Raw genomic sequence first — 15,258 nt, 5'->3', positions numbered from 1 at the left:
ACAGGACAATGACCCCAAACACACCTCCAGGCTGTGTAAGGGCTATTTGACCAAGAAGGAGAGTGATAGGGTGCTATGCCAGATGACCTGGCCTCCACAGTCACTAGACCTGAACCCAATCGAGAAGATTTGGGGTGAGCTGGACCGCAGAGTGAAGGCAAAAGGGCCAACAAGTGCTAAGCATCTCTGGGAACTCCTTCAAGATTGTTGGAAGACCATTTCCGGTGACTACCTCTTGAAGCTCATCAAGAGAATGCCAAGAGTGTGCAAAGCAGTCATCAAAGCAAAAGGTGGCTACTTTGAAGAACCTAGAATATAAGACATATTTTCAGTTGTTTCACACTTTTTTGTTAAGTATATAATCCCACATGTGTTAATTCATAGTTTTGATGCCTTCAGTGTGAATGTACAATTTTCATAGTCATGAAAATACAGAAAAATCTTTAAATTAGAAGATGTGTCCAAACTTTTGGTCTGTACTGTATATTTTCTCTTTTTGCCTAAAATACAAAGGAAATGTCATCTTTAACTTTAGGCCTTTTAGAGATCATTTCATCTTCAACTTGCTTATCTGTTCACAATAACAGTAATTTTGGCCAAGGGTGCCCAAACTTTTACATGCCACTGTATATGTCACCCGTTCTTCCACTGTTCTTTAACACATTAAAAAATAAACAATTCTACACACCTTACCCCCGCTCCAATGGCACGCTGTGTCCCTTTCTATAGACGGCAGCTGACTTCAGCGTGCAAGCGTTGGCCAGCGCATGAAGTCACTGCCATGCCCCCGCCGCCCCTCTGATTGACCAGCAGCTTGTATTGCAGGGCAGTAATCTGTCTTGCAATGCATTTCAGCTGAATGTGCATCCTCTGACGCATCTCCAGCTGAAATAGATACCGGCATTGTCGGTGCTTCACCCCTCCCCTGGTTAGCTGACCCTACGAGCTACTTTGACTCCCACATATGAAAGAAAGAAAAGAAAAAAATCTGACCATAAAAGACCCATTATAATTCACAATAGTCAAGCATCGGCTAGTGCCCATTTCTTATAATGCTTGCCATCGTGGATGTGTAAGGTATATACTTATAAAGATAATAGGATCTTACAATTACTGAACTCCCCTAAAGTTCTTATTATCTTCAAAAGTATACATAGCCTATTCTTGACTATTGTGAACTATTATAATCGACTACGAGGTCTTAATTACTTTATTGAAGAATGCAATTTGTCCTGCATATGTATTTATGTTAATGTTTTTCCCCACCTTTCTAATAGTGCATATTTGATATATCCATCTGTATAGCTTATGGGATAATCTTGCTTTTGCACTAGTACTTATACACTGCTCAAAAAAATAAAGGGAACACTAAATAACACCTCCTAGATCTGAATGAATGAAATATTCTCATTGAATACTTTGTTCTGTACAAAGTTGAATGTGCTGACAACAAAATCACACAAAAATTAGGTCCGGTTTCTTGACTTGTGAATATATTCTACATAACACATGGTAGTAAAAGAATTACTATATAATATATATAACTCCCACATATGAAGAGAATGAGTTAAAAGAACCCCCCAATCTTTTGGTAGGTGGGATTCATATAGCTGGTCCCTCCATCTATGAGATTATTTAAGGCATATTCTCTGGATATGTTACTTTTACGGTTTTTTATAAATTCATCTTCAAGGAACTATAACATTTCCACCTCTGAGATTGGCATAGTATTGCTCTAGATGTGGCCTGTCAATAGTTTTTAAAAGTATCGGTATGTATATTTGTCTCAGGTTTGCGATGACCTTTCATTTGGACACCAATGTGTGATTGTGGAGGGTTGAAAGGGAAGAAACAGTATTTCCTGGAATCTTATAAAAAATAATAATTACCTACTTAAAAGAGATTTTTTTAGGCTGCAGTTTGTTAGTTGAGTCGTATAAAACAGGTCTGGTAACTTTTCTGTGACATGGGAATGAATCGGACTCATTTGCATATCATATTACAGTCATGTTGGACTTTTTTTGCCTGAATAGGCTGGAAGAAACCAATTTCTTTTGCAATACTTCATACTTATCAATTATGATACGATATATATCTATTGCTCTTTCATCTGTAACAAAACCTTCATTACTTTGGCTTATCTTAATGATGAATCATCCCATGTACCTGTTGTCTTCATGAACCTCTTTTTCTACTTTGTGCTGGTCAATCATCTGTAAGCTTGCTAGTCCTCCAAAAGCTCACAGATATAATTGTTTGATTAGCCCATGATGTTAGTGATATCACTCTCTGGCACAAAAGTATCACACATATTGGTCAGGTCGATCAAAAATACAAGACATTTTGGGGTACATCTTATGTTTTGAAGGTTAATAGAGTTCTGAAGCTGCCCGGCGCTCACACTGAGCGCCAGCTGCGAGTCAGTGCCAGGGCACTGTTAGGGTACGTGCCCACGATCCGTAATAGCAGCGTTTTGGACGCAGCTCACCTGCGCTGCATCCAAAACGCTGCGTTGTACAGTGGAAGCACAGTGGATGGGTTTTATAGAAATTTCCACACTAGAATGTATAGGGTGCGGTAACTCCGCCTCTCCTGAGGCTGCTGGGAGAAAAAAAGTTAATTTCTTCCCGGGAGCAGGGCCCTCAGTGCAGGCGAGGTGCAGACGCCGGGCAGAATCAGAACTCTATTAACCTTCTGATTAGCCCATATCTGTAGGTTAATAGCATTTTTTTTACATGTCAGAATCTCTTTAAAGCTGAATATTATGCATTCCCTTTTACGAAGTAAAGGTCGGGTAACGCTTTCTGGAGACACAGGTTTAGTCTGCAGGTTAGTAGCAGTAAAAAGGTGCACAACCACAGAATTGAAAGTGAGGCACCTGGGAGAAAATGTTTAGATTTCCCAAGAAACACCAGTTAGACTGACAGCTGGCTTTGCACATATGTATGGCTGAGCAAGCTGTCAGTCAAAGTGCCAGTGCATGCACTCTCAGTACAGCGATCAGGCACCTTCATAACGCTATTAACTTGCAGATAATTTCCATATGGGCAGCACGGTGGCTCAGTGGTTAGCGCTGGAGTCCTGGGTTCAAATCCCACCAAGGACGACATCTGCAAGGGGTTTGTATGTTCTCCCCGTGTTTGTGTGGGTTTCCTCCGGGTTCTGCAGTTTCCTCCCACACTCCAAAGACATACTGATAGGGGATGTAGATTGTGAGCTCCAAGGGGGACAGTGCCCATAATGTCTGTAAAGCGCTGTGGAATTAATGGTGCTATATAAGTGAGTAAAATAAATAAATATCTGTACTCTATTAACGTTATCAAAACTCACAGGTTCCTTTTAAGAATATACATACTGTAGAGGTTTCAGCTCTCTGGTAGCTGTTTGGATACGCACAGGCACAGAGTTTTTGTATTAAAACAGAATAAAGTTTATTGTCCTTCATAAACTTTACAGCTCTAAAATGAAACAGCCTTTCTACAGCACAAATGAATGACAAAACACTCCTGTCTCTGGGTAAGGCAAAGTAAATCAAATGCTCTCACCACCGTGGTATTACAGGAACCTCTTAGGCTGCATTACAGAATATCCACCAGCTATATCTTTCTCCAGCCTCCTCACACTACTACCTGAGCTCGACCAAGTGCATTTATAAGGCCTTTCCCACGCAGGCTCTTTTGGCCGTTCCTAAATCCCCAAAAAACAGTCAAATTAAAAACCATCTCAGTAACACATACTTGCCATCCTGGACATTACCGCCTGCCTTCTTACAATACATATTCGACAGGTCAGTGGGATCTGCGGCTGAAAGTCTCCTTTGTACAAGGGTCTCCTGACTGTTCTCCAACAGATGATGATGGGGGAGGGTGTTTGTTAGGATCATTGACCATATAACATCATATATACATTACAGACCAAAAGTTTGGACACACCTTCTCATTTAAAGATTTTTCTGTATTTTTATGACTATGAAAATTGTACATTCACACTGAAGGCATCAAAACTATGAATTAACACATGTGGAATTATATACTTAACAAAAAAGTGTGAAACAACTGAAAATATGTCTTATATTCTAGGTTCTTCAAAGTAGCCACCTTTTGCTTTGAAAATGTGTTAATTCATAGTTTTGATGCCTTCAGTGTGAATGTACAATTTTTCATAGTCAAGAAAATACAGAAAAATCTTTAAATGAGAAGGTGTGTCCAAACTTTTGGTCTGTACTGTATGCATATATCTATATATATATATCTATATATCTATCTATCTATATATATCTATATATCTCTATATATCTCTATCTATCTATCTATCTATCTATCTATCTATCTATCTATATATATACACACACACACACACACACACACACATACATACACAGGACAGACCAAAAGTTTGGACACACCTTCTCATTTAAAGATTTTTCTGTATTTTCTTGACTATGAAAAATTGTACATTCACACTGAAGGCATCAAAACTATGAATTAACACATGTGGAATTATATACTTAACAAAAAAGTGTGAAACAACTGAAAATATGTCTTATATTCTAGGTTCTTCAAAGTAGCCACCTTTTGCTTTGATGACTGCTTTGCACACTCTTGGCATTCTCTTGATGAGCTTCAAGAGGTAGTCACCGGAAATGGTTTTCACTTCACAGGTGTGCCCTGTCAGGTTTAATAAGTGGGATTTCTTGCCTTATAAATGGGGTTGGGACCATCAGTTGTGTTGTGCAGAAGTCAGGTGGATACACAGCTGATAGTCCTACTGAATAGACTGTTAGCTGCTTTTTTCTTGCCATAATACAAATTCTAAGTAAAGAAAAATGAGTGGCCATCATTACTTTAAGAAATGAAGGTCAGTCAGTCCAAAAAATTGGGCAAACTTTGAAAGTGTCCCCAAGTGCAATTGCAAAAACCATCAAGCGCTACAAAGAAACTAGCTCACATGAGGACTGCCGCAGGAAAGGAAGACCAAGAGTCACCTCTGCTTCTGAGGATAAGTTTATCTGAGTCACCAGCCTCAGAAATCGCAGGTTAACAGCAGCTCAGATTAGAGACCAGGTCAATGTCACACAGAGTTCTGGTTTGAGGTGAGCTGGACCGCAGAGTGAAGGCAAAAGGGTCAGCAAGTGCTAAGCATCTCTGGGAACTCCTTCAAGATTGTTGGAAGACCATTTCCGGTGACTACCTCTTGAAGCTTATCAAGAGAGTGCCAAGAGTGTGCAAAGCAGTCATCAAAGCAAAAGGTGGCTACTTTGAAGAACCTAGAATATAAGACATATTTTCAGTTGTTTCACACTTTTTTGTTAAGTATATAATTCCACATGTGTTAATTCATAGTTTTGATGCCTTCAGTGTGAATGTACAATTTTTCATAGTCAAGAAAATACAGAAAAATCTTTAAATGAGAAGGTGTGTCCAAACTTTTGGTCTGTCCTGTGTATGTATGTGTGTGTGTGTGTGTGTGTGTGTGTATATATATAGATAGATAGATAGATAGATAGATAGATAGATAGAGATATATAGATATATATAGATATATATAGATATAGATATATATATATAGATATATGCATACAGTACAGACCAAAAGTTTGGACACACCTTCTCATTTAAAGATTTTTCTGTATTTTCTTGACTATGAAAAATTGTACATTCACACTGAAGGCATCAAAACTATGAATTAACACATTTTCAAAGCAAAAGGTGGCTACTTTGAAGAACCTAGAATATAAGACATATTTTCAGTTGTTTCACACTTTTTTGTTAAGTATATAACTCCACATGTGTTAATTCATAGTTTTGATTCCTTCAGTGTGAATGTGCAATTTTCATAGTCATGAAAATACAGAAAAATCTTTAAATGAGAAGGTGTGTCCAAACTTTTGGTCTGTACTTTATGTATATATCTATATATATCTATATACATCTATATTTATATATATATATATATATATATATATATATATATATATCTCTACTCGTGTATTTTTAATGTGAAACGATGGTAGAATACCTTGATGTTTATAAAGAGTCCTATTTATTGGGAAATCTTTGTTGTTCTAGTACAGGGGTGCACAACTCCAGTCCTCAAGGCCCACCAACAGTACATGTTTTCAGGATTTCCTTAGTATTGCACAAGTGATAATTTTATTCCAACACCTTGTGCAATGCTAAGGAAATCTTGAAAACATGCACTGTTGGTGGCCCTTGAGGACCCTGCTCTAGTAAATTAAGGTGAACCTGTCACCAGATTTCACAAATCACAATGCAAACATTGTTAACCGTGATGGGGTTTATGTATTTATTTTGAAAATCCAGATCAGAATGGCTGTATTATATAATTTATATATTCAACTACACAGTTTGTATGTAGTCTGTAATCACGGTTGACATAAAAATCTGCATAGGAGCTGAATACACACAACTGCTAGATATTTTTTTATTTTTATTCAAGACTATTAGCACAGTTGCTTCATTTCTTTTTGTTTTCATTTTGGAGTCATTACATACTATTATATTAGCAATTAATCTTTGTCGTGAAAGTGGCCAGCGCTATAACTGGCAAAACGTTTACTGCGTATTTCATCCATGAACACCGTCCTGTGGGGGTTGTTACTTTAGGAAGAGCTTTGTTTAATAGGAACACTTGGTCTCAAAAATAGTCTTCAGTGAGCCACTGATAGTAAAAATTACAATGGTACAGTATGTGGGTGGCTCTTTTTTTTTACCAAGATTTATGTACTGTGTAGATGGACAAAGATCAGCGGTGTAATTACTTCCCATGTAAGGTGTCTTGTCTGTTTTAAAACATTAATGTGATCTGCTTTCTTCCAGGAAGGATAACCAAAATTCCCAGAACTCAAGCCCTGACCCCCCTCGAGTCATCAAGATGTTTAATAGACACATACTATTTGACATTGTGTCAAGAGGTGCCACCGCAGAGCTGGAGGGATTCCTGCCTTTCTTAGTGTCTCAGAAGAAGAGATTGACCGATGAGGAATTTCGAGGTTAGGTGCAAACATTCAAATAGTCCTGTGTATCTTTAAGTTGGCTTTAAGCATCCAGTGATGTTTAATCTGCAGGAATTTTAAGCTTGTAATGTAAGCAAATTCCACAGTTCACTTATGGAGTAATTGTAACTCATTAAAGGGAACCTGTCATGTGAAAAACCGCTATTTACCTGCAGATATGTGGTTATCTGCTGGTTAATAGCGTTCTGTACCTGCCCAGCGCCCACACTGAGACCTCTGCTGGGAAGAAATTAACTTTACTCCCCCTCGCAGGTTTGCTCTTTCAGTCACGGGGGTGGCACCAGTGTGGGCTTAGTTACCGCTTTGTGTATAGGGGGCTGTAACCGCACCCCCGGCACTGACAGCAAGATCAGTATTAGTGTGCAGTCAGACAGCAGTATTACTAACGCGAGGATCAGATCGCAATCCTCGGACTAGCCGGCTCTCCTGACCTGAGCGTGACAGGATATATTTCTATGCAGCTGCAACGCTCCGGTCAGGATAGTTAACGGCCAGTCCGAGGATTGCGATGGGATCCTTGCATGAGCAATACGGCTGCCTGACTGTGCCCTTAGAGTCGGCTGTCAGTCACCCCCCGTGACTGAACGCCAAACGCTGCCAGGAGGAATAAAGTTAATTTCCTCTCGGCAGCGAGACTCTTAGTGCGGGCACCAGCAGGTTCAGAACACTATTAACCTGCAGATATGGGTATAATCTGCAGGTTAATGGTGTTTTTCTCAAGTGACAGGTTCCCTTTAATGTCTTGTGATTTTGTTATGATCTGTGTCCAGTATAAAGTGAATTACAAGTAGTGAAAGTTGTTACAATGTACCATATTTATTTATATATTACTTTTTAAAATAATGGTATGTTTGCAGCTGGGAAAAATACATCATATTTTTCTGCTTACAAATATAAGTAAAACATTTTATTGTATAATGCCATTTATAATTAATTGTATAATGTCAGGTTTTAAACATAAAACACATGGTTTTTAGGGGAAAGAGGATTCTCATGATCCTAGTATTTTTTTCACTATGGGCCTAAAAACTAACAGGCAAGTAGTTGGCAGCATCCTGCCTGTTAGTTCTTAGGTCCATAGTAAAAAAAAAAAAAAAAAAAAAAATTCCCAGATAACTCCTTTAACTTTTTTAGGAGTCCAGTTCCAGAATGCAGTTGCAGTGCTCAGATAATATAATTTATAATCAAGTATATGCTACAGTAGCTTTATCCATACATAATACACTACAAGCATTGTATACAAGTACGAGCTATAGCAACTACATTTTTTGCTACATGAGTGACAAAAGTACTGTAAAACAATGAAAAACTTCACATAGATCCTATCTTTTATGAAATAAAAAAATATTTTAAATGTAATTTTAAAAAAAAGTTTATATTGTGTTTGTAACTCTTTTTTTTTTAGAGCCATCAACAGGGAAGACTTGCTTACCGAAAGCTCTACTAAATTTACAAGGAGGCAAGAATGACACAATCCCTCTCCTGGCCGATATTGCTGAAAAGACAGGAAATCTTCGTGAATTTATCAATTCTCCTTTCCGGGATGTTTATTATAGAGGTATATATACCTTTTATGTACTGTGGTGGCACCTCTAGTTTTACTGAAATTAATGAACGTAAATGTTGATGTTACTAGTAAGATTAAACTTTTATTTCAGTAATAACACTTTGATGGGGTTGCCTGGTTTAAAAACCCTATTTTCAAGCACCCTAGTATTGTCTGACTGCTATCTCTCTCAAATCCACATGCTTATCTTCTCCAAGCCACAGAGCCTTATCTTCTGACAGTGCCCTATTTCCACAGAAAACAAAAGGATTGTGCTTTTAAATTCCAGCCACCCTTCACTTTTCTCCCCCCACTAGCCCCACCTGGCATAATCTGTTGGGGGATATCAAGTACACACTTCTCAGCATGTGACCTGGATGCGACTGCAGAGTTAAGCTGTTTCGATTTACTCAATTGTGTACTTACCACTCAAACTGCAAATTGAGCATAAATCACACCCCAGATGCACAACAATGTGTATTACTAAACAAATGGGCTGAAGAGTCCCCAAAGTACACATTGCTGTCCAACAGTAAAAATGCCAAGCACTCCCAGAAAGGCTTTGGATTCTTAAGAGCATACAAGGGATCAAACTTTTAGGCTTTCATACAAAAAGTACAGCACTTACAAGGAAAATGAGTAAAACGACGCAAAAAAGGCTATACACAAATATACAAAACAATTATAAAATAGAGAAGAAAAATAACAGAAAACACTTTAAAAAGGTACGCTCAAGTTCTTAAATTGCCTTAGTTGGTTAGACAGCGTTAAAATAAGCAAGTTTGCAATTGACTTGATTTCTCTATCTGCTGTCATCTTCCTGCAATAACAGCTTTTATCTGCTATAGAGTACAGCTGGTTTCCATAGAGCTCAACCTCCAGACCGTGGACGAGAGTGTGCAGTTTCAGGACCTACATTTCAGGAGAGGGACTAACTCCAGCCCATTTCTTTCTATGCAGCAGCTAGCTGCTCACCCTCCTCCCCCTCCCTCTCCACTTCTAAAGAGAGCAGCTTCCAGAGCAGGTCTCCTAATATCGGCTCTCTGCTCTTGCTGCACAGAGCTTGTTTTGATTTCCTTCTATCTCTATGTGTAAATATAGTTCAACAGAGAAGAAGGCAGCACTCCAAATTCAGTGAAGAAAAAGGGACTTTATTAGCCCATCAGATGTGGCTGGCCAGCCACATCTGATGGGCTAATAAAGTCCACTTTTCTTCACTGAATTTGGAGTGCTGCCTTCTCTTTTGAACTTTATACTATTTAGACTTATGGGATTTGTGTCTGGGAGGCCTTGCACCCTACCTTGCATTTTTTGTTGCTGCTCCATTCTCTTTTAAACTATGTGTAAATATAGTGATAACTGTGTACATTTCAGAGCAAACCACTAATAGCTGAATCTGTTACAACAGAACTTGTGCGGAGCTTTATTGTGGTTAGTATTGTAGCCTAGCAGTGCTGAGGTCCTGGGTTCAAATGCCACCAAGGGCAACATCTGCAAGGAGTTTGTATGTTCTCCCCGTGTTTGTGTGGGTTTTCTCTGGGTTCTCCAGTTTCCTCCCACACTCCAAAGACACAATGAGCCAAAATTTTATTTTAAGATTCCGTCACCGTTGAAGTGTACCTACGATATAAATTACAGACCTCTCCATTCTTTGTAGGTGGGATAAACTTGCAAAATCGGCAGTGTATCAAATACTTATTTTCCCCACTGTAGGTCTAGGTGTCAAGAAGACTACTCCTCGAGATAACTCACTGCTTTACCCACATGGCACAACCTGCAATACAAGCTTAAGGTTTCAACTGTCCTTTTTGCAAAGTTAACCATTTGGTTGTCAGACTTACTTTTTCCCTTACAGGAAGTATCAGGAGGCCTCCATACCCATTTAGATGTATTTTAACCTATTGTGTATGGGGACCTTTAGTTAATAAAGGTAGTGGACTCCTTTATCTGGTAGGCTGAGCAGAGAGACAAATAAAAATTGTCTAAAAAATAGACTTGTCTTTACTATTTTGGAAATAGTTTAAAATGTATTAAAAACCCTTAGTGAATCTAACCAGAAAAGTATTGTTATCTTTTTATTGTCCTATGTCAGGACGGGCTGTAGACTGAAGACCTCCAGCTCCTAAAGGCCCCGTCACACTAAGCGATATCGCTAGCGAGATCGCTGCTGTGTCACGGTTTTGGTGACTCACCAGCGACCTCACCAGCGATGTCGCTATGTGTGACACTTTGCAACGATCAGGCCCCTGCTGTGAGGTCGCTGATCGTTGCAAAGTGTCCTGGACCATTTTTTGGTCGTTGGCCTCCCGCTGGCCAGCACACATCGCTGTGTGTGACCAGCGGGACCAACGATCTGGCTGGTAACCATGGTAAATATCGGGTTACTAGGGGCACGCGCGCACTTAGTAACCCGCTGTTTACCATGGATACCTCTCTGCTACAGTGAGCGGAGGCTCCAGCGCACCGTAGCAGAGTGGTATCCATGGTAAACAGCGGGTTACTAGGGGCACACGCGCACTTAGTAACCCGATATTTACCATAGTTACCAGCCTGCTCCTGCTTAAGCAGCAGGCTGGTAATGGGAGCAGGACATCGTGGAACGATTCTTTCCACGATATCGCTGCTCCTCTGATCGCTGGTGAGCCTGCCTGTTTGACAGCTCACCAGCGATGTATTAGCGATGCAGCAACGATCCCTGACAGGTCGTATCGTTGTCGGGATCGCTGCTGCATCGCTTAGTGTGACGGGGCCTTTAGACCTGTGTTGCCACTAATGAGCTGTATCACATACACTGCAAACTGCCTGGAGCAGAGTTGTGATGAACAAAGAAGTATATCTTTTCCTTGCTGAGCACAATGGGGTTATCTTCAGCTTCATCCTCCTCATCCATAACAGGGTTATCTCCAGCTTCATCCTCCTCAGTCAATCGAACAGCTTTATAGCAGTGAACAGAGACTGACTGCACAGAAGGGGACTATAAATTAACATTGAGGAGGACAAAACTGGAAATAACCATGTTGCGCTTGGTGAGGAGAAAATATACACTGCTCAAAAAAATAAAGGGACCACTTAAACAACAGAATATAACTCCAAGTAAATCAAACTTCTGTGATATCAAACTGTCCACTTAGGAAGCAACACTGATTGACAATCAATTTCACATGCTGTTGTGCAAATGGAATAGACAATAGATGGAAATTATTGGCAATTATCAAGACACTCTCAATAAAGTAGTGGTTCTGCAGGTGGGGACCACAGACCACATCTCAGTACCAATGCTTTCTGGCTGATGTTTTGGTCACTTTTGAATGTTGGTTGTGCTTTCACACTCGTGGTAACATGAGACGGACTCTACAACCTACAGACGTTGCTCCGGTAGTGCAGCTCATCCAGGATGGCACATCAATGCGAGCTGTGGCAAGAAGGTTTGCTGTGTCTGTCAGCGTAGTGTCCAGAGGCTGGGGGAGCTACCAGGAGACAGGCCAGTACACCAGGAGACGGCCATAGGAGGGCAGCAACCCAGCAGCAGGACCGCTACCTCCGCCTTTGTGCAAGGAGGAACAGGAGGAGCACTGCCAGAGCCCAGCAGAATGACCTCCAGCAGGCCAAAAATGTGCGTGTGTCTGCACAAACGGTTAGAAACCGACTCCATGAGGGTGGTATGAGGGTCCGACGTTCACAGATGGGGGTTGTGCTCACAGCCCAACACCGTGCAGGACGCTTGGCATTTGCCACAGAACACCAGGATTGGCAAAGTCGCCACTGGCACCCTGTGCTCTTCACAGATGAAGGCAGGTTCACACTGAGCACATGTGACAGACATGACAGAGTCTGGAGACACCATGGAGAGCGATCTGCTGCCTGCAACATCCTTCAGCATGACCGGTTTGGCAGTGGGTCAGTAATGGTGTGGGTTGGCATTTCTTTGGAGGGCCTCACAGCCCTCCATGTGCTCGCCAGAGGTAGCCTGACTGCCATTAGGTACCGAGATGAGATCCTCAGACCCCTTGTGAGACCATATGCTGGTGCGGTTGGCCCTGGGTTCCTCCTAATGCAGGACAAAGCCAGACCTCATGTGGCTGGAGTGTTTCAGCAGTTCCTGCAAGATGAAGGCATTGAAGCTATGTCCTGGCCCGCCCATTCCCCAGACCTGAATCCGATTGAGCACATCTGGGACATCATGTCTCGCTCCATCCACCAACGTCACATTGCACCACAGACTGTCCAGGAGTTGGCGGATGCTTTAGTCCAGGTCTGGGAGGAGATCCCACAGGAGACCATCCGCAACCTCATCAGGAGCATGGCCAGGCGTTGTAGGGAGGTCATACAGGCACGTGGAGGCCACACACAATACTGAGCCTCATTTTGACTTGTTTTAAGGACATTACATCAAAGTTGGATCAGCCTGTAGTGTATTTTTCCACTTTAATTTTGTGGGTGACTCCAAATCCAGGCCTCCATTGGTTAATAAATCTGATTTCCATTGATGATTTTTGTGTGATTTTGTTGTCAGCACATTCAACTTTGTACAGAACAAAGTATTCAATGAGAATATTTCATTCATTCAGATCTAGGATGTGTTATTTGAGTGTTCCCTTTATTTTTTTGAGCAGTGTATTTCTTCACATATCACAGCCCTGTTGCTGGCCGACTGAGATATATATGATACAGCTCTTGTTAGTTGAGACACAAGTCTTGACACGTGACTAGGACTAGAATAAGCTGTTGTTTGAATTATATTATGCATACCATTTTATAACATTATTGGAGAACCCCTTTAAAAGAAGCAGTCCATTTACATTGACACACCCCCAGTGCACTTCTTGATTTGCATATGGCTTCTACGCTCAATTTCTCATGAATTGCACATCGGATCTTGACAATAAAGGGATGATTTGTATTAGGGAACAAGCGCCTATACAGCCATACAACTTCTTCCATATGTAAAATCATGCTGACAGGGTCTCTTTAACTTGGCAACGATGTATAAAACTTTTCTGTTACGCAATCCTGCACTCTATTCGTTTCTCTACATAATTTGAAATACGCTTTCAATGCAAAATAACAGACAAGTTAAATGGCATAAAAATACCTGATCTGAATCTGCGCTAATTTGTTGTGTTTGCTATTTTTCCTTCAGGGCAAACTGCCTTACACATAGCTATTGAAAGACGCTGTAAGCATTATGTGGAGTTACTAGTAGAGAAGGGAGCTGATGTCCATGCTCAGGCCAGAGGGCGATTCTTTCAACCGAAGGACGAGGGTGGATATTTCTACTTTGGTAAGTCTTCACTTGCTTTTAGTTATAAATTTGCCTTATTTATTTGCTGTTGATAATATACCGCTAATATTGCTGTAATTTTATGGCGCTGGATGATGACATGGGTTGAGGAGTTAAGCTTTTGTCATCAACAGCAGGTACTGTATATTACAGCTGACTTTCTGCTACAATGACTTGGACCAGAGATAGAGTAACTCTTATCCATTTCACCACTAAGATGCCCTAGTCCAGGGATGGGCAATTAATTTACTTGAGGGGGGTCATATGAAACACCGTGACGGTTGTGGGGGGCCGAACAAATAGGCTCAATATTAATGTTAACATATTAATTTTTATAATTATTATTTTATATTATTAATTGTATCACTTAATGGCAGAATTAACTATGCTCATTAAAGGGAACCTGTCATGTGAAAAACCGCTATTTACCTGCAGATATGTGGTTATCTGCTGGTTAATAGCGTTCTGTACCTGCCCAGCGCCCACACTGAGACCTCTGCTGGGAAGAAATTAACCTTTATTCCCCCTGGCAGGTTTGCTCTTTCAGTCACGGGGGTGGCACCAGTGTGGGCTTAGTTACCGCTTTGTGTATAGGGGGCTGTAACCGCACCCCCGGCACTGACAGCAAGATCAGTATTAGGGTGCAGTCAGACAGCAGTATTACTAACGCGAGGATCAGATCGCAATCTTCGGACTAGCCGACTCTCCTGACCTGAGCGTGACAGGATATATTTCTATGCAGCTGCAACGCTCCGGCCAGGATAGTTAACGGCCAGTCCGAGGATTGCGATGGGATCCTTGCACGAGCAATACGGCTGCCTGACTGTGCCCTTAGAGTCGGCTGTCAGTCACCCCCGTGACTGAACGCCAAACGCTGCCAGGAGGAATAAAGTTAATTTCCTCTTAGTGCGGGCACCAGGCCGGTTCAGAACACCATTAACCTGCAGATATGGGTATAATCTGCAGGTTAATGGTGTTTTTCTCAAGTGACAGGTTCCCTTTAATGTCTTGTGATTTTGTTATGATCTGTGTCCAGTATAAAGTGAATTACAAGTAGTGAAAGTTGTTACAATGTACCATATTTATTTATATATTACTTTTTAAAATAATGGTATGTTTGCAGCTGGGAAAAATACATCATATTTTTCTGCTTACAAATATAAGTAAAACATTTTATTGTATAATGCCATTTATAATTAATTGTATAATGTCAGGTTTTAAACATAAAACGCATGGTTTTTAGGGGAAAGAGGATTCTCATGATCCTAGGAGGAAGAATTCTGGGCTTGGAAAATTTTTGAAGCATTTTTATGTTAAATGGGTTATCCACGACAATTGTATTTTTTTCACTATGGGCCTAAAAACTAACAGGCAAGTAGTTGGCAGACACCTGCC

General features: G+C 40.7%; 1 protein-coding gene across 1 annotated transcript in view; it reads left to right on the top strand.

Annotated features, from left to right (window-relative positions):
* TRPV4 (transient receptor potential cation channel subfamily V member 4) overlaps positions 1–15,258 on the top strand; it is a 207,092-nt gene that overhangs the window by 83,959 nt on the left and 107,875 nt on the right. The window contains exons 3-5 of the mRNA XM_073672732.1: positions 6,840–7,012; positions 8,442–8,594; positions 13,723–13,863. Of these exons, the coding sequence (XP_073528833.1) occupies positions 6,840–7,012; positions 8,442–8,594; positions 13,723–13,863 (467 nt within the window). The remainder of the gene's footprint in view (positions 1–6,839; positions 7,013–8,441; positions 8,595–13,722; positions 13,864–15,258) is intronic.

Source organism: Phyllobates terribilis, unplaced genomic scaffold, assembly GCF_046119375.1.
Source record: "Phyllobates terribilis strain yellow unplaced genomic scaffold, ASM4611937v1 Scaffold_1__5_contigs__length_1240528914, whole genome shotgun sequence".
Taxonomy (NCBI): domain Eukaryota; kingdom Metazoa; phylum Chordata; class Amphibia; order Anura; family Dendrobatidae; genus Phyllobates; species Phyllobates terribilis.
The sequence above is the reverse complement of the archived record's forward strand: the minus strand, read 5'-3'. Positions and strand labels throughout refer to the sequence as shown.